This window comes from Camarhynchus parvulus, chromosome 1 (genome assembly GCF_901933205.1).
Source record: "Camarhynchus parvulus chromosome 1, STF_HiC, whole genome shotgun sequence".
In the NCBI taxonomy this organism is placed as follows: Eukaryota; Metazoa; Chordata; class Aves; order Passeriformes; family Thraupidae; genus Camarhynchus; species Camarhynchus parvulus.
Genome location: NC_044571.1, coordinates 114,612,690 through 114,630,676, shown reverse-complemented (window position 1 = coordinate 114,630,676; position 17,987 = coordinate 114,612,690). Strand labels below are relative to the sequence as shown.

Genomic DNA, 17,987 nt, shown 5'->3' with positions numbered 1-17,987 from the left:
GCAGGGAAGTTAGTCCACAAAAAACGATGGGTTTTTTCAGTCAGACACTCAGTCCCTCCAAGAATCAGAAGGGCTTTTCTTTTTGCACCAGTTTGAGAACGCAGCCCTTTGCAAGGACAGCTGCAAGGACCTACAATACAGTATAAATTCAGTTTTTTGCTCTGGAATACAAGGGAGTGATGATGTGGGGACACATCCTACCCCAGAGTAGCTTCTGGCTTAAGAAGGCAAGAAACTCCATTGTCATTGGAAAGAGAAATAAAGGGATTTCTCCAGTGAAGAAAACTGAATCACAAGTGGAGGAAATGCACCCACCTCAGCATGTGCTACCAACTGCAACAGAATGCCACACCTGCTTAGCGCCAACCTGACATAAGAAAGGGGATGACAACCTAAAAATCACTCAGGGAAGCAGTGGTTACCAAATGGCAGAAATCTCTTCAAGTGAAACACATCAGCTGATCTATGGTCTCCGATGTAAGGCCTGGGATTTTTTTCTTTAAAGTACCCAGTGAAATTGGGACATTTCTGTTTCCTGATTGAAGAACCAAACCCTGCACATCCAGTCTCCTCTGGGGCAGCAGCAAGGTGTGTGAACAAGGGGCAGCTGGATTCTGCAGCCCCTCTGGGAGAGCACTGCAGATCCAGACATCCCCTTGCACTTCCAGCTGCTCCTGGTCTTGTCAGCCCCTCGAGCATCTCTCCCTTGACACAGGGAGTGGCACAGCACCTCTAGTGCCCAGCTGGGTGTCCTGTGGGGTGACTGGCTTGGTCTGTGCGTTCTAAGCATGCTGCCCAAGCAGTTTTTACAGGGATGCAAGAGCATTTCTTCATTCTTTGCTCCAGCCATCTACACAACAGGGTCCAACCAATTATTAAAAAAGCAGACTTGACACTGATCACATTCACATCATGCTCCTCCTCTAGTGCTGCCAAAGGAAAACACCAAACCTCCTGCAGTGTTTGGTTTTTCCAGGATTTTCCACTCATCTCAACCAGAGCTAGACGCCCTCCTTGCTGGGAGACAGAAGAAAACTTTGCAGAAGCCAACCTGGAAGAGGAAAGCGTCGCCAAGGGAGTTGCTGAGGCAGAAGACAAAGTCCTTCTTGGGGTGCTCAGGCACAGCCTGCACGATGCTGTTCTCCACCCAGACTGCGTGCTTGGGGATGCTGTTGTGGTCAATGCCAGACCTGCCGTCCGTCTCGTAGAAGAACAACGTGCAGCCTGCAGGAGACAACGAGCAGCACCTTCAAATATTCTGCTGGTTTCAGGGCCAAACAGGCACACCATGAGCAGTAGGGCACAGTGAGGCCTGACCCCGGGCTGCTTTGTTCACCCTGAGCTTTGTTCTCCCGAGGATTGCCAACACAGAAAGCCATGGGCAGTGAAATACATTCCCAGATGAGAAACAGTACAAGAAATCCCAAATTTGGGGTTGTCCACGGCCACCCTGTCGCACAGGGGTGAGATGCTGGTCCCCGGAGGTGACAGCCAGCTGTGAGCCAGCCCAGGGAGCAGACAGACCCGCGGGCATGGCCCAGCCTCACCTCTGCAGCTGCAGTCCCCCCAAGGCAAAGACCAAGCCATTTAACTACTGCATGCAGACAGGAACTGGAATTAAAATGGGCCGGGATGAGCCGTGCTTGCTGAAAGACTGATGGACAAAAAAACTTAGCTGGGGCCAGCAAACAACCTGCTCGGTGTTACAAAATAATCTTTACAATGCTCCCGGGGAAGGAAAACAAAGTGCAGAGCAAGGGTGCAATTTGGGAGACTCCAAAAAGAAAGGGGTCTCCTCCTCTCCCACCTTCCCCCACCATCTCCAGCTGCTTACAGGCTGGCACATAGCTGCTGTGTCACTGGAAAGGGATGCTCTGGTCACTGCAAAGGGGCTCCCAGAAAACAATTTGCAGCCAAACAATGGCAGCTGTTGACTTCAAAGGCGCGGTTAAACACTGCCAGTATCAAGGCACAGCAATCCGAGGAGTTAACACTCCACTTGAGCGAAAGCACTTCAAAACAACGTCGCTCCCCTGCTTATCCTTCCCCTTTCTTGTCCCAGATGGCCCTTTGTTTGCAGCTCCTCACAGCAAGACCTTCCTGCCCCTCCCAGGAGATCAGGGCTGCCCCTCACCTCCCTTCTCCTCTCCCCCCCCTCCCCAGCTCTCCAGCCACCCCAAGGAAGAGCTCGCTCCAAACTTTGCTGCTGGCTTTAAAATAGCGCTGCAAATGAAAAATAAACACAAAATAAAAATAAAGTGCTCTAGGAAGAGTTCTCTGTGGGGAGGGCAGGGTTTGACCACACTGAGCCTTCTGGGTGACCCCAGCTAGAGCAGGAGACACAGCTCTGCCTCTGCTGGCCCTGGCCACAGCACAGGGGAGGGAGGCCAGTCCCATAGCTGTGGCTCCCCGTTTCCCTGCTGATGAAGCACATGGAGATGAGTTTATGGGTTCCTGCAACAATCCAGAGAGAAGAGGGTCTGTGGCCCGGGCAGCTGAGGAGGGAGCAGGGCAGCTGGGTGCCCACCACGGGGTGGGTGACACAGCCAGAGCCACATGCCAGCCTTGGTGACCAACCACAGCTCCCTGTCCACCCTGCCAACGTGCTGCAACCCTGAGAATTTACACTCATGAGGCACCTCCTGGGGAAGGAGAGGTACAGGAGGGGTGCAGAGCGTGGCAGAGCCCCTCTGTGAGCACCAGCAGTCACTGTCACCACCAACAGCCCCCCAGCCTGCAGGGGCACACAGGTGTTCACTCAGCTGTCAGCAAGCCATGGACACCAAGGGAACACTCAGTGCCCAGGGTGGTGCCAGCACACATGCCAGCGCTGAGCACATCAGCAACCACCACGTCAAACCTCTGGAGAGCAGCAGGGCCACCTCCCCACACTGCATATCAACAGCAGCTTCTCTGAGGAGTCCAGGCCCCTGGTTTGGCCACCCCACTGGACACATCCCTGCCTGCTCTCCCTGTATACCTCTCAGTGACACCCAGAGTGGCAGCAGCTCTCTGGCCGCAGACAGCAGGCCAGGCATTTTCCCTGGGAAAGGCTGCAAGAAGCTGTGAGAAAGCTCAGAGAAAAAATTAAAACGATTCTTAGCCCCACTTGCTGCACCTCTTGCTAGGAAAATGTGGAATGTGTTAAGGGATTTGTTTACCAAAGGGTGCTGGTGTTTTGGTTGGTTGATCAATGAGGTCAAAGGTGCATTGGACAGGCTGGAAGGGGTTACGGGTTTCTTAAGAGTATAGTATGAAGATAATATAGAGAATAAATTAATGGTTCAGCCTTCTGCATCATGGAGTCAGTGCTAATCACACCTGCGTCAGGGGGACACCTGAGGTGACAAATGGTGACCCCAACATGATGCATCGCTCACCCCTTCATGGAGTCACTCGACAACCCAGAGCACCCACCTGGGCACACCCCTGCCCTCTCAGCGACACCCAGTGCCCACTGGGCATACCCCTGCCCGCCATCCCTGTACCTTTCAGCGACACCCAGTAGTGCTTCCACTTCCTGCGCGTGGCCGACTCCACCTTCTTGTTCTTCTTGTGCACCAGGAAGTTTTTGACGGCCAGGGCCCCGGCCTTGCGCACGGTGCCCTGCGCGGCGCTCAGCAGGATGTCGGACTGCCCGGGCGAGCTGAGCGTGCCGCTGCTCTGCTCGTCGCTCAGCGCCGAGCCCGCCTCCTCCAGCTGCTCGCTGTTGGCCGTGCTCATCTCCAGCTCGCGGCGGAAGTTCTCGTAGACGCCCTGGCGCAGCCCGTCGCCGCCCGCCGAGCTGCTGCCGCTGTCGCTGCCCACGAAGGCGCGCCCGGCGGGCGGCGAGTAGCTGGCCGTGGTGGCGTTGGAGCGCCGTGACAGCAGCTCCGTGTCCGTGGCTGCGCCCTCGATGCCGCTGTCCGTGAACTCGCTGCCCTCGCCCGCGTTGACGTCCTGCTCGGGAGAGAGACACGGGGTGAGGAGAGCCTGGCCAGGAGCCTGGGTATGACCATGTTCACAGGGGGCCCAGGATGAGGGAAGAGACGAGGATCTGACTCCATGTTTCAGAAGGACTGATTTATTATTTTATGATATATATTAAAACTATATTAAAAGAATAGAAGAAAGGATTTCATCAGAAGGCTAGCTAAGAATAGAAAAAGAAGGAATGAATAACAAAGGCTTGTGGTTCGGACAGAGAGTCCGAGACAGCTGGACTGTGATTGGCCATTAATTAGCAACAACCCCATGAGACCAATCACAGATGCACCTGTTGCATTCCACAGCAGCAGATAACCATTGTTTACATTTTGTTCCTGAGGCCTCTCAGCTTCTCAGGAGGAAAAATCCCAAGGAAAGGATTTTTCAGAAAACATCATGGCTACACCTGGGTGCTGCATGGTTTTTCTCACCTCCATTTTTGCTAGCGATGGAAATCCCTCGTCTCCTTTCGTCCCTAGGGAAAACTACTGGAGGAAAAGGTGACAAACAGGTGGTGTCCACCTTGGAGAGAAGGGTGAAGCTGCCCCACACATTTCCCTCCAGCTTCATTGTGTTTTCAGCATTTAACATCTCACAGCTCCAGGCTGTGCTGTATTGGTGGGGCTGTACACCAATAAATATAATAAGTTATTGTAATGGAGATAACCACTTAAAATCACACTTGGTTAAAAATATATAAACTAAAAAACACACAAAATAAAAAACTTTTTTTGCTTATACCCTAATCACGGGTGTATGTCCCATCCAGCCTAACAATGACACCTGACTGCTGCAGGAGTCCCTGTGGGTCCACACTTTGCCTTTGGGGCATCTAAGGCAGGATTCATCTGCTCTGGAGACAAACAGCTGGAGGAAAAGGTGGGGTGGAGGCAGAGCTTCCAGCACAGGTTAGCAAAGACCAGTCCCACGTGCACTGCTCCAGGTGGTGCCTCCACGGCCTTGGCAATTTGGAATCTGAGATGCAGCATCATCTGTTTACATTAAGCCAAGTTAACAGTGCTAAAGGTTTTGCAAAGGGAGAACATATGGTAGCAAAAACTGGCAGTGTTGAGAAAAGCAGCGCCCAACCTACGCATTTTGAGGAGAAAACATTGATATTGTGCATTCACACCTACAGCTGAAGATACATTTCAGACACCCCAAGGCTGACCTTTGAAAATTATGTAACCAAAAAGGCTCTTGGGTTTTTTTTTTTTTCCTTCCTGACAGGTTAATGTGGCTGAATTATTTCTGTTCTCATCACAAACTGTAATGATGGGCCATGTGATATTCCCCACCAAATCCCACAGACCCTTCCTGGTCCCCAAGAACTTGCAGTGCAAGGATCAGAAGAGACAAGAATTCAGCCAACTTGAGCAAGACAGGAGAAAACCCCACTGAACTGGGGTTTTGAAGGCTGTGACTCACCTGGCCCCTGCTACAAGGCTAATCCCCCCAGGGGGATGGCCACCACCACCTCGGTATCTACAGGCATCGGTGGCAGAGTTCAGAGGACAAACAAAGGCCAAACTCTGTAAATATTTTAGGTATTTGGGCAAAGAGGATGCAAAGAAGCGAAAAATATGGCCAAAACCAACAGGAATTTCAACCTCTACCTCTCCTGCAAGAGCACCTAGTTCTTGAGTCACAAGATAAAAAAATTTTTAAAAAATTGAGTCTCTGAGAAGAGGTAGCAGAATGGAGTATTTGTTTTGAGAGAAAACAAGCTTCCAGATGTTGGTTCAAGCACCAGTTTTCTTTGTATCCAAGAGCAGCTCTGTGGAAACAAAGAAACCCTCCAGCAGCTCTGTGTGAATCCATCCCCCCGTGGAGCAAGGAGAGCTGAGGGGCAGGGCAAGGGCTGACTGAGTTTCCAGGCATTCATTTGCAATGGATGGGCCCGTTCTCTATAAACACCACTTCCCAAGGGACACTTGGAGTCCAGCTGGAAGAACAAGCACTTCCTTCCCTGCTGAATGAGAGCAGCTCTGCTGGTCCAGCTGGTTATTGAACGCAGACAGGCTGCTCTGGCCAGGCCAGGGCTGCTCTGCTGCTCCACGTGTGAATGAGCTGAGCAGGCTTTCCTGGAAGCACAGCCCTGTCCCCACCCAGAGCAGCTTCCACAGCCACACGTGCATCCTGCTGCTCCAGTGCTCTTGGTTTTGGGAAGCCAGTTACCTTCACACTGACAGGCAACAGGTTCAGAGTGGATATTGGGAAGGAACTGTTCCCTGGCAGGGTGGGCAGAGCAGCTGTGGCTGCCCCTGGATCCCTGGCAGTGCCCAAAGCCAGGCTGGACAGAGCTTGGAGCACCCTGGGATAGTGGCAGCTGTCCCTGTCCATGGCAGGGGTGGCACTGGATGAACTTTAAAGTCCCTTCCACCCTAACAATCCTGTGATTCCATCACTCTATGCTCTACAAAAAGTACACAGTTAGTTCCAAAATCTTAGCTGATGTAACTTTTAGGAAGCATATCTCATGGTCTAGTTAAAATGAGTTGATTCAAGAAAACAAAGAACTACTAGAATAGACCACCAACTTGGGGGAGATAGGATTTGTAAGGCTACAGTCTGTTCAGATGACCTTGGTGAGACATTCTTTTTACTGCCTCAGTTCCCCTGTCAATAAGTGGGGCTTATGCTCTGTAACTAATGTATGAACATATCAGCTGATAAAAACAAGTAATTTATAAAAAAACCTCAGGGATGGAGCACTCAGAGTAGATATATTTGTGGTACTTACTCATAAGGTTAAACTGCAGCACATTCTGCAAAGATCTCCACAATCTTTACCATCATGCAAGTGACAGGCTGGACTACTCAAAAGATCTTTTCAGTGTAATGCTACAGCCCTGCTCCTAATCTCCCTCTGCTCCCTGCACTGCCCTTTCCACTCCTCAAGAGCCCTTACCAAAGCCTTGTGGGCAGCCCACTGAAGGCCTCTGGCAGGAGGAGGGTCTGAGCAGACAAAGGTGGCAGCAGCTCAGAGCCCAGAGCTGCCAGCACTGCTCTGCTCCGAGTTAGCAAATGTGGCATGGAGGGAACCTTGTGTGCCCGGAGAGGAGATCTGGGATGGGGTCAGGAGGGTTCAGGGCTGGGCTTAGCAGGGTTCAGGGCCAGGGCTGGCAGGGTTCAGGGCATTCTCAGAGGTCACTGCTTCTGAGCTCCTGCTGCAATGCCAGCTCGCTCCCACCCGTGGGGAGGGAAAGCCCGGGAGCCTCACAGCGCTGCACTGAACAGCTCAGGGCTCTGCACAAAGCACACAGCTGTAATGCTGCCATCATCCCACAGAAATCTGCTGGCAATGAGGGGGGAACAGTGCCAGGCCAGGAACAAACCAGAGCAGGGGTTGGTGAGCACAGGCTCGACCGAAGGTCACCCTGGGGACAGCAGGGAGAAAGGCACGTGCAGGGCAGGGGCTGAGGAAGGCAACTGAAGGGGCTCTGGGACTGTGCTGGGGTGCGGAGATGTGGGAAGCAGCAGCAGAGCTCCCACTGGGATCTGGGACCCCTGGCACGGCCCAAGGGCTCGGAGGAGCAGCACCATGGGTGTCCCTGAGGTGCCCAGGGGCTGTGACAGGAGGCTGAGCACACAGAGCTGAAGGGAAACAGGAGGGAGAGGTGCCCAGTGGCACAGGGATCAGCCCTGGAATGAGGACCACAGCCGGGCTGAATGGGGCCATTGTCACCAACAAGGCCACGTGCCAGGAGCATCCCAGTGCAATGAAGTGGAATGGGTTATCACAGCCCCATCAAGTGCAGGGAGCGACTGAACTGCTGAACCAAGCCGGTAAATAAAGTGCTACTGCAAGCATTAGCTACCCACTTAAACACAGGGCTGTTTCTTCACATCAACACGGGGTTTCAGGCAAAACAAGCAAAACAAGGCAGTGGGGAATAGAGCTGTAATGCAAAAGCTCCATCAGGCTAATGTACCTGGTGCTGTAGCTTTGGCACATGCTCACGTGGCACTCATACCTCTGCATGTCTGCTGCAGCCAGATCTGGTAAATAAATCAAGCTGAATTTAAAAGATAAACAGAGAAAAACCTCTTTGCTTTAAGAAAAATGTCTACATTCAACTAGGAAAAATCAGGGGAGGAGCTTTGGGACAGGTTCCAAGTGTCCCCATGTTGAACATACCTGGTACTGGCCTCTGCTGGAAGAAAGCAGGGGATGGGACAAGCCTTGCCCAGCTCTGGCTCATGACTGGGCACACTCTGAGTGCCTGCAGGAGCTGCACTTCCCACACCAGCCCTGCCACAGACACTGTGACAGGCCCTGGTGAATCACCTCCTCCTGCCCCACCAGCAGCACTGATTCACAGGCACTTGGGGCTGCTTTAGTAGGAAAAAAAATCTTACTTCCATAAATATAAGCAGTTCCTCATGGTTAAAACTCCTTTCTGCATGAAGCATTACATGAAAAGTCCAGCTGAGTGGGGGTTTTCCTGGGAAGGGGCTCCCTCCAAGCCAGTGCATGTCCTTTGTTCCCTGTCCTGTTGAGCAAGAGAGCAATCAGATGCTCACACTCAGCAAGAGTGATTGCACACAACCTGTCTGGCTGCTCCTGAGGCAAGCACCACGGAATACATTTCAAATGGGCCAGCAGCCTGATGGGTTGCATGCTTTTAGCTGACTGCTGTCCCTTTGAAGCTCCTCTGTGGAACAAGATTGGCCTGATAAGTGTTTTCCCCTTCTTTTCAGTACTGACTCTGCCATCATTTGATGGTCAAGGTATGGCTTGCTGCAAATCCAGATTGAATCCTTTCTCCACAGTCACTTGAGAAGCAAAGATAAACCATAAATCGTGAAACCTGAGTGGCAGAAATGGTTTGATTCCTATTTCTGTGCACTGGGGCAGCAGCTCTTGAGATGCCTGAAAGAGTCAAAATTTTTTTAAAGTTAAATTTAGAAAAAACAAAATAAACAAATCCTTGCATGTGCCATGAAAAGCTGCTCAGGGTAATGTAATAAGCAAGCAGGTTTGGGTCATGGTTCTCTGAAATCAAATTTGCTCCTGACAAAAGGGACTAGCCCAGACCTCCAGATACTCCTCCTGGCAATGAACCGCAGCCTTATGATGCAAGGATGAATCACAGCCACAGGTGTCTGGGCACTAATCCCTGGGAAAGTCTCCGGGCTAAGCTGTCACCTCAGCTCCAGGCACCAGGCTCGGCAGCACTTTTGGCTCACTGACTCCCCAGATGTTGTCCAGCCAATATGTGGCAGAAAGATCACCCCTGTGCTTCCCCCCAAGGAACCTGCCTTTCTTACCCTGGGTGCCCTAAAGGCAAATCCTGGACACACAGGGACTCCTGCAGCCCTGGAGCTGTCACACGTGAAATGTGGCAAATTAAACCGTCGCCACCAGCTCCTCCCTGGCTTTTGAGGGCTGCTAAATCCATAATTCCACGAAGGAGAATCCAGCCCCTTGCAGTGTGGTCCCTGCCTGCAGCTCCTGACACCGGCACAGAGCTGAGGTGACTTCCCACCTTCCACACCCTCAGTTCTCAGGTGCTGCAGGGTTCAGTGCCTCTGCTCCCAAAGGATACACCGAGGAACCCCCAAATTCGCCCTGCTCTCATCCCAGGACCACCCAGCTGAAGAAGTTTCCAGAGGAGCTGAGTTAGCCACAAACTAATAAAAGCAGCCAAAGTGTGCTCGAGTTAAACCAAGGGCAGCGTGCCATCAAAATCCTCCCAGTTCAATTAAAATCCAGGGTTGGGTTACTTTGTGTTTGCTGAAGCCAAGAAGAGGCAATTCCTCCTGAGAAACGCGACAGAGAGGGTAGAAATGGGGCCAGCAGTTGGAACGGCAGCTTGAAACCCAAACACATCACCTGGGAGGAGCTCACCTGAACAAGCACGGGCTGCAGGAAGCAGGGAAATAATGCCTGTCACCAGGGAGGAGAACAAGCACCCCATCACACGCTGCAGCTCTCTGAAAAGGAGCATTTCAACGGAGCACTTCACTGGGAAGCAGCACTCCTGCAAATTGCACCCATGTCAGTGAGCACAGCCCAGCAAACAAGCAGCTGGGGCAACCTGGCTGTGATTTTTAAGTGCAAAACACTTGGAAGTAAAACCATGCAGGGTGCAGAGCTTCCCAGAGAATACAACTATTGCCAATGTTGTTATATACACTTCAGATGTATGAATGACAAAGTCCCACTGTTTAAGAAAACATGCCTGAGTGGAGCTAGATCAAATATCAGGGCTGGTGATTTGATTTCCCTTGGCCTCCGGCCGAGAGAGAGGGAAGAAAAACAAATTAAGGTCTTTGAAAAAGTATCAAAATATTTGCCAGCGAAGACCAAAACACCAATTTTCACATGCTCCTTTCCCTGACAACACTGGGGCAGCGCTGCGTGCTCTGAAGGGAGTGCCTGTTTGCTTTTAACTATCCCGACTAGGAAATACCTGATCTAATCTCCTCCAGCTGGGTGACAGGGCAGGAAAGACCTCGGAGTCTGCCTCTGAAGCTCTCTGATCCAGCCTTGCTCACCGAATCCACTTCCAGTCAGCCAGGCTATAAACAGCTCGTTGGGCCCAGGCATCCCAGGGCTGTGGCCATTCCGAGCTGCCACACCAGGACCCAAGATGGGCACTCCTGAGCAGTTTGCCCTGCTGCAAGCCTGGGCTGCCCCAAAAACGAGTGGTTTCTGTTTCCCCCAGCCCTTCCTTGCCCTGAGGCCTGCGCTGAAGGAAGAGATATTTGGTTTTTCAGGGTGGTTTGCCTGGAGGCTCAGCAGGTGACCGGCTGAGTTCTGCTCCTCAGTGGGATCCAGCTGACCCAAACAGTCCCAGTCCCAGCTTTTGGGAGCCAAACAGTCCCAGTCCCAGCTTTTGGGGATTGGGAACATGGCTTGGGCTACACTGAGACCTTGGGAACAATCTCTGAAAGGGACAGGAATCAGTGAGCCCCACAGTGCAGCTGCCAACCAGCAGCGCCCTGCTCTTAGCTACTCACTAACCTGTGGGCAGGAATCATCACTGAACTGGTGCAATGTCTTTAGTTCTTTCCTCTATTCCATCTGGAGTCACACAGCTCAGATTAAAGGTCCATGTGATTGGGAATCACACCTGGCCTGGAAACAGCCATGTTTTCCAGACTACAGGCAGCATTCCTTCAGGGGAGCAGAGCTCCAGCTGCTGGAGATGCTCTGCTGGAAAAGCCACGGCTGAGGAGGGCTGGAAGAGCAGGCTGGAAGGCCACAAGTGCTCTGCAGAGAGTGAACAGGATGCAGTGGAAGCCAGAAGCAGAAAATGATTTCAGAGAAGAGAATCCATGGGGGACAGGTCAATCCAATAGCCTTGGATGCATTCCTTGCACAGGAAGGCTCCAGTCTCTAACCTGCTGGATTTGGGGAAAATGCCCTGAGGGAAAACTCACCCCATGCTCCACCTCTTTCTTTTCCTGAGCAGTTCTGGGGAACAAGGTACTGGGCTGGATGGTGCTTCCATGGGACTGAGCCAGTGTAGTCCTTTTCCGTTTTGGGGTTATATCCTCAAAGCCACAAAATGATTTTATGAAAAAGTTTTTTTACACAACTTAAAAGCAAGTGTCAGCTCTCTGCAGTTTAGCCATCCTACAGAACATAATGGAACACTGTAACCAGTTACGAAATTCCCTGAGACAGTAAAAAATAATATCAGCTGGAAAGATTGTCTCATTTTAGACTGGTTTCCCTGTACCTCCTGATCTAATTCCCACAAACCCCCTTGGTTTCATCTCCTGCATATTCTGCAAAAATTTTAATGTAGGATTTTTTTTTTTTAAGGTTTGAGATCCCAAATTCCTGCAGGCTACCTAGAGAGGCCTAAAAATAGTAATAAATGTGAAAATTGGACAAAAGGGGATTTAGCACGCCAAGGACACGGCCTGGGGCTGGCGCTGAAGCTGCCAAGTGAGTCAGGCAGGAAGTTTGTTCCTTCCCCCCCACTCAGCTTCACAAGGAATATGGAATAAGGAGGTGGCAAGACAGGCTTGGAGGGGGCACAAAACCACTCCTCAACGTTTTCAGAAGGGCTGGGTTGGAAGGGACCTTAAATCTCATCTCATTCCACCCCTTGCCATGGCAGGAACACCTTCCACTGTCCCAGGCTGCTCCAAGCCCTGTCCAGCCTGGCCTTGGACACTTCAGGGATCCAGGGACAGCCACAGCTGCTCTGGGAAATTCCCTCCTTGAAATGTCAATCAGGGCTCATAACAGCAGGCAAGCATGGGCTACATTTGTCCCTGAACGTCTACCAGGAGGAGGAGGAGGAGGAGGAGGAAGTCTCCTGCAAGCAGATGTTCAGCTGCCCCAGGACACAACAGGGCTGCTAAATAAAATCTGGATCCCACAAAACAGGCTGCAGGATCCTGGGGATCTCACAAGCCACAGTCAGAACGAGCTGTATCCAAGCGGCGCTTCCTCCCTTGCAGGAGAAATGGGTGCAAATGGCAGCCAATTAAGGCCTTTCCACCTACACCACCTCGGCTCCAAAAGCCAAAGAGATGCCAGCAGAGCTCCCCGGGAAGCCTGGCTCGGCAGAGCTGAGCCCGTAATGGCACAGTGCTGGGGAGAGCAGAACTGCTGCGTGGGAGCCCCAGAGCCACGCTGCGAGCACTAAGCACTGTGCATATTGAATAGCACTGGCTCTCCATGGGGAAAAGCTCCCTCCCATTACTGCACAGGGACTCCCACCGTTCAACTGAAGGTTTAAATTTGGATGGGGAGAGACTTTCCTCCCTGTTTTTGGTGTGTTGTGTTTTTCACTTTAATGTAAACCACGTACTTGCAAAGAACCCATGGATAAGGCATTGGAACAAAACATGTGCAGCCATGACTCTGGCACCTTCCTTCTGGGACGCACTTTTCCAGGACAGCTAGTGAGAACCTGCAGCAAATTTAACTTACAGAAACCATGCTGGTGCTCATGAATGCAGCTGAGCCTGCAGTCATGGAATGATGGCTGGATTTGGGAACCAAACACCAGGGCACAAGGCTGTGCTCTCAGACTCACCCTTCCTCAGGAACTCAACCGGTCAAAAGTCACCCACCAGTGATCATCAGGCCCTTCCAGCACTTCTAGCACCAGGGGAGCTGAGACTAAAGAAACAGGCAGATATCCCAGCCACAGCTTTCCAAAAAGTGGGAAAAAAACCCCAAACCACTGGCAAACACAACCCCGAAGTCTTGTGAGGACTGACAGCAGGGATCTGGGCAGAAACTTCACTCCTGGCTAGAAGAACCCATCAGGTGACTCCATGGAGCAGTGACACCTCACAGGCCCGAGGCCAAGAGGGAAAACTGTGTCCAACACCCCACTACACTTGGCCCTGAGGCACCTTTGTGTGGTGGCCTCATGGCCCTAAGATGCAACAACGATTTTGTGGGATTGGGATGGGGGAGGCAGTTTAAAAGGCTGGTCAAAACACACATTTACAGCAGGAAGTGTTTTCCAGCATGAGGACACACATTGCAGGCTCTGGGGCAATGGGGTCATCAAGGCTGTAAAGGTAAAAAAGCTGAAAGACTGGGAGGGCAGAGGGAAACAAAACTGCCCCAAAGGTGCTCAGTGCCAGCTGGCACAGGCCAGCACAGTGCCAAGGAGCACAGTAAGAGCAGGGCAGTGACACAGCCTCAGCTCCCAGCACACTCCACATCAGCAGTGGCAAGGAAAGAGGAGCAAAGTGTGAGACACTGCTGCCTGGGGATCTGGTGCAGACACAGACTGGTCATTCCCTCCCCTCACCCCATCCAAAGCCACCTCATCCAGCTCACCAAGGACTCCTTTCACTCTGTGTGCAAATCTGGACTTCATTTCTGCCTTTTCAAACACATAATGGCAGTCATTTCCCTAAGCTTGCTCAGGCTAGGCTGGGGCTGACATGACTTCATTTCTGACAACTATCTTATACTTACAGGATGCTGCTGGGATTAAAGACTTGGGAGGAGGAATTCTGACCTTTGCAAAGCTTTAATTTTGTTGAATTTATCCATGGTAATAATCACTGCTAAGACTCCTTACAGCCATCATCTCCTGTCTCGGGAGATCCATCCAGTGAAACCAGCCCCACGAAATAATTTCCCTGGGTATGGCTGAGGCCTCACAAAATACTACTTAAATTCCAGACTTTCACTGCATGCCTCAGAGGAATCTTCTGAATGCCAGCATAGGCACCAAGAAGAAAAACAAATGCTTGGCTGTTCATCACCGACTCTATTCTCTTTTTCCTTAAATACCCTCGAAAGCAGGCTGCACCCAACAATCTTCAGGAAAGCTGTTAGGTCCAAGGCTACCAAAACCCTTTTTTTTCTTCTTCTTGTTGTTCTCTAGGTTTTTATCCTGCCCTGGCACACCAAAGGCTTTTCACCTGCGAGAGCAAAGAGCTGATTTTGAAGAACAAAGCTGCTGTTGTGGGACGCTGCAGCATCTGTTTCAGCATGTCAGTTTTATATCTAGCAGCAGCCCATCTCCGCAGATCAAGCATGGCCAGGGAGTCCCTGAGCAGCCCCATCTCAGCACGAGTCTGGGCAGGGTTTGGAACTCCTTTCTGCCCCTCTCTACAACTGAACTGCCAGCAGAACCACTGCCTGCAGCCTGGGGCAGGAACTCCATCAGGCAGGACAGGGAAAAGCAGGGAAACATGTCAGAAAGCCCAAAAATCACAGGCCTGGTGTCTGGAGTGCAGGAGGGGCACCTGACAGCCAAGCCTCTCTTGACTCTCTGCTGTCCCTGGCTCAGAGAAGCAGCATCTTCTCCACACACCTCCATGCCCCACCATTTCTCAGTTTACAGCAGGCCTGGCAGTGCCAGTGCTGCTCTGGGGAGATGTTTTGCACAGACACTAGCATCAGCTAATGAGAAGAGTGAAATTTCAGCCCAGGGAGTGTCTAGCACGGAGGGGAAACACTGACAGGTTTTTTCTTTGCCTCCAGCCACGAGTGCAGGCAGGGGAGGGTGACAAGGCAGGGAGGGCAGAAGGGGGGACAACAGCTCTGCAGAGGAGTGATCAGTTTTGGCAGCTACCCTGGGAAAAAAGGAACCGTCAGCACTGCAAAACACGCAGGGAAATCTTCTGCTGGCAAATGCAGATTTCCCCTTCTCAGAGGCAGTGAAGAATGCAAAAGGTCCAAGGAGAGCTGCAGATGAAGAAGGGACAGTGATGGAATTGAGCCAGCTCTGGAGACTGGCTAGTGCAGCTCTCTTCTGGAAGCATCTCTCTGCTCGGAAAGGGAGTGTTGAAGGAAACCCAGAAAACCTTCATCTATAGGCCCAGCCCAGCAAATGCCAAAGCACAGCAGAAAACTGCCTTACCTGGGTGGTTTTTGCCCTTCTGCCTTGCATGCTGCTGCTATGGCTCATCTGGGGGTTGGAGGCCCCTTCGGAGAGGCAGTGGGACTTCCTGCAGGGCAGCGTGTTGTAGTTGCTGTAGGAGGAGGGCACGTCCTCAGTGCCCACCGAGGCCATCTTATGGCTGCCCAGCTCGGGGATGTCGGACACCAGGCTCCGGCCGTACCCTCCAAAGGCGTTTCGGGGCCCCCCGTTGATGGTGGCGCCGGGGGTTTTGGGGGAGTACAGGTCACTCATGGAGTTGGCCCGCTGGCAGGCCACCAGGGGCTGGGGGCTGCCACCCGCCTCGGGGCTGCGTGCCGCCTCGGCCTCTTTCTCCTCGGCCAGGCCCAGGATCTCCTCGTTGCTGGTCAGGTGCTCCTGGCTGAGGTCAGAGAGCGAGAACTCCAGGCTGTCCTCGCGCCAGATGTCGGCTGACTTGGAGCGCTTCTTCTTGAAGGCGGCGGCGTCGGCGAAGGCGGCGCCATTGGCGGAGTAGCGCAGCGCCCGCGCGTCGGCCTCGGCCAGGAAGGGCGGCTCGTCGCCGTAGAGCCGGCTCTCCTCCGAGTCGGGCACGCTGTGCACGGAGGCGGCCGTCAGCGCCGTGCTGCTGTCCACGCTGGGCGTCACCGACGAGTCCGTGTGGTAGGAGACGGGCCGCAGCGCCATGTCTACGCGCTCGGCCCACGTGGCGCTGCCGAAGTCCTCCAGGCCCTCGGCGGCGGCGAAGGGCTCCAGGCCGTTCTCGGCCAGCGACTGCGGGATGCTGGGCGTGCTGCTGGAGCGCGTGCTCACCTCGGAGCCGCGGTGGTGCGCGGCCTTGCCCGACGAGGCGTGGCGGGCCCGGCGCGAGGCCTTGCCCGAGAGGCGCAGCGAGCGCGACGTGTGCTTGCGGCCCAGCGCCGGCTGCTTGTCCCCGTACAGGGCCTGCTCCACGCTCTGGCTCTCCGCGTTGCCCATGGCGTCACGGTCTGCAAGGGACACAGCGGGCACCGTTACGGGAGGCAGGCATGCAGGCACCCCAATGCATCAACAACTCGTTTTTCAATTTAATTAATTACCCAGCCCGTCCCAAAAGCTACACCGCAGATTCTCGCAGGGACTGCCGTAACTGTGGAAATGATCCCACAGATCAATTAATTACAGGAGCCAGCAGCTGTACCAGCAAACCTAGAAATACAGTTAAATCAGAAGGTAGCAAACAGCCACACAAACTTGTGCAACTTGTGCAAACCAAGAGTGCAGAAGAGTGAAGGACTGAACCCTGGAGCTCGGTGTGAGCTGGAACCAGTTTAGCACCACAGGGCCATCTCAGCTCTGTGCACATTCACCCGACCCTCAGCATCAGCATCGCCATTCCAGCCAACAGACTCAAAAAATCAACAGCTCTTGTTTATCTGCAGGTAACAGATGCTGAAAAGAAGAGGGATGTACACCTTTGGCTGAGATTTCACCTTTTTTTGGCTAGGAACTGCAAAGCGAAGCACCAAACAGCAAAGTACAAACCCACCCGTTTGGCAGCGAGCCAATGACAGGTTTGATTTCTGGAACAAAAAAACTGTGCAACATTAGGCAGGTACGGAGAGTCCCCCACAAGAAAGCCATATTATGAAAAATAAATTAGCATGAGTGACTCAGACTAGACAAAAATAACCTCTCCTTCCCACTCCCTCAGAAGCAGATAAGCAGATCTGAGCTCTTTGATCTGAGCTGGAACGCAGGGACGGGGTTGGTGTCCCCAGCCCCAGCCTCCTGCATTATTCAGCTGTGCACGTCCCGTCGTGGAACAGGTTTCCCATCCAGGAGGTGGGAGTGATGATCTGATTCAACCTTGGGAAACACTTTGAGGTCTGTGATCTCACTCAACAAATGTCAGAAATATTTTATCAGTAGTATTGGGTCCTTCCCCTCTGGCCTGACAGCAAGAAGAAGAAGAAAAGTAAATGCCAAAGTTCAAAATTAAATCCTGAATTACACACGAGACAACTACATTGAGAAAACTAGTCCACCAGTCTTGAAAAGAAATTTCAAGACAAAACTTCTTTGTTTTGAGGCATTTCCATCAGTTCTTGAAAATAAAAAAGCTGCCCTGACAGTAAAATAAGCTGGAGTTTTTAATTTCTTGGGGCAATTTCCTCTCCTTTGCCAGGATGCTGGTGGGTACTGAACCAGATGCTGGCAGAATGAAGGCAATCACATATTTTCCCTCACTATCTGTATACACACAATTGCTGCCGCACAGAACTGAATGAGCCCCACATAAACACATGAAAAGTGAGGAACTGATGGCACTAAACAACAGGACAGCACGGCAGAACTGAACTCTGCACTGACACTTCTGACCACAGCAAGAGGACTGTGCCCCTGCTCCTCGCCCAGCAAAGCTCCCCATGGCTGAGCCTAGAAGTCTGTTCAGTGCTGGAGCAACAGACAGCACCATAAACATCTGGGCATTTCTGCACTGAACATAAATACAATTGCAGGTGAAATAAACTACAGCAGGAAATGCCCTACATCTACTGAAATGAATGGCAGAACTCCCTCTGGCTGCCATGACTTGTTTGGAAAAATAAAAGCACTGAATAAAGGGCAGGTTTAAATCTTAAAACAAAAAAGAAAAAGACAGCTTTATCAATCCCTAGACAAGGGTTTATTATCTCCCCAGAGCTACAGCGCTTTGATACAGACTGAAAAACCATC

The 17,987-nt window shown here is 52.1% G+C and overlaps 1 protein-coding gene across 1 annotated transcript in view; it reads right to left on the bottom strand.

Moving 5' to 3' along the window:
* TIAM1 (TIAM Rac1 associated GEF 1) overlaps positions 1–17,987 on the bottom strand; it is a 144,831-nt gene that overhangs the window by 56,901 nt on the left and 69,943 nt on the right. Inside the window, 3 exon segments of the mRNA XM_030971910.1 lie at positions 1,052–1,224; positions 3,489–3,939; positions 15,273–16,258. Coding sequence (XP_030827770.1) covers positions 1,052–1,224; positions 3,489–3,939; positions 15,273–16,247 — 1,599 coding nt within the window. The 5' untranslated portion in view covers positions 16,248–16,258.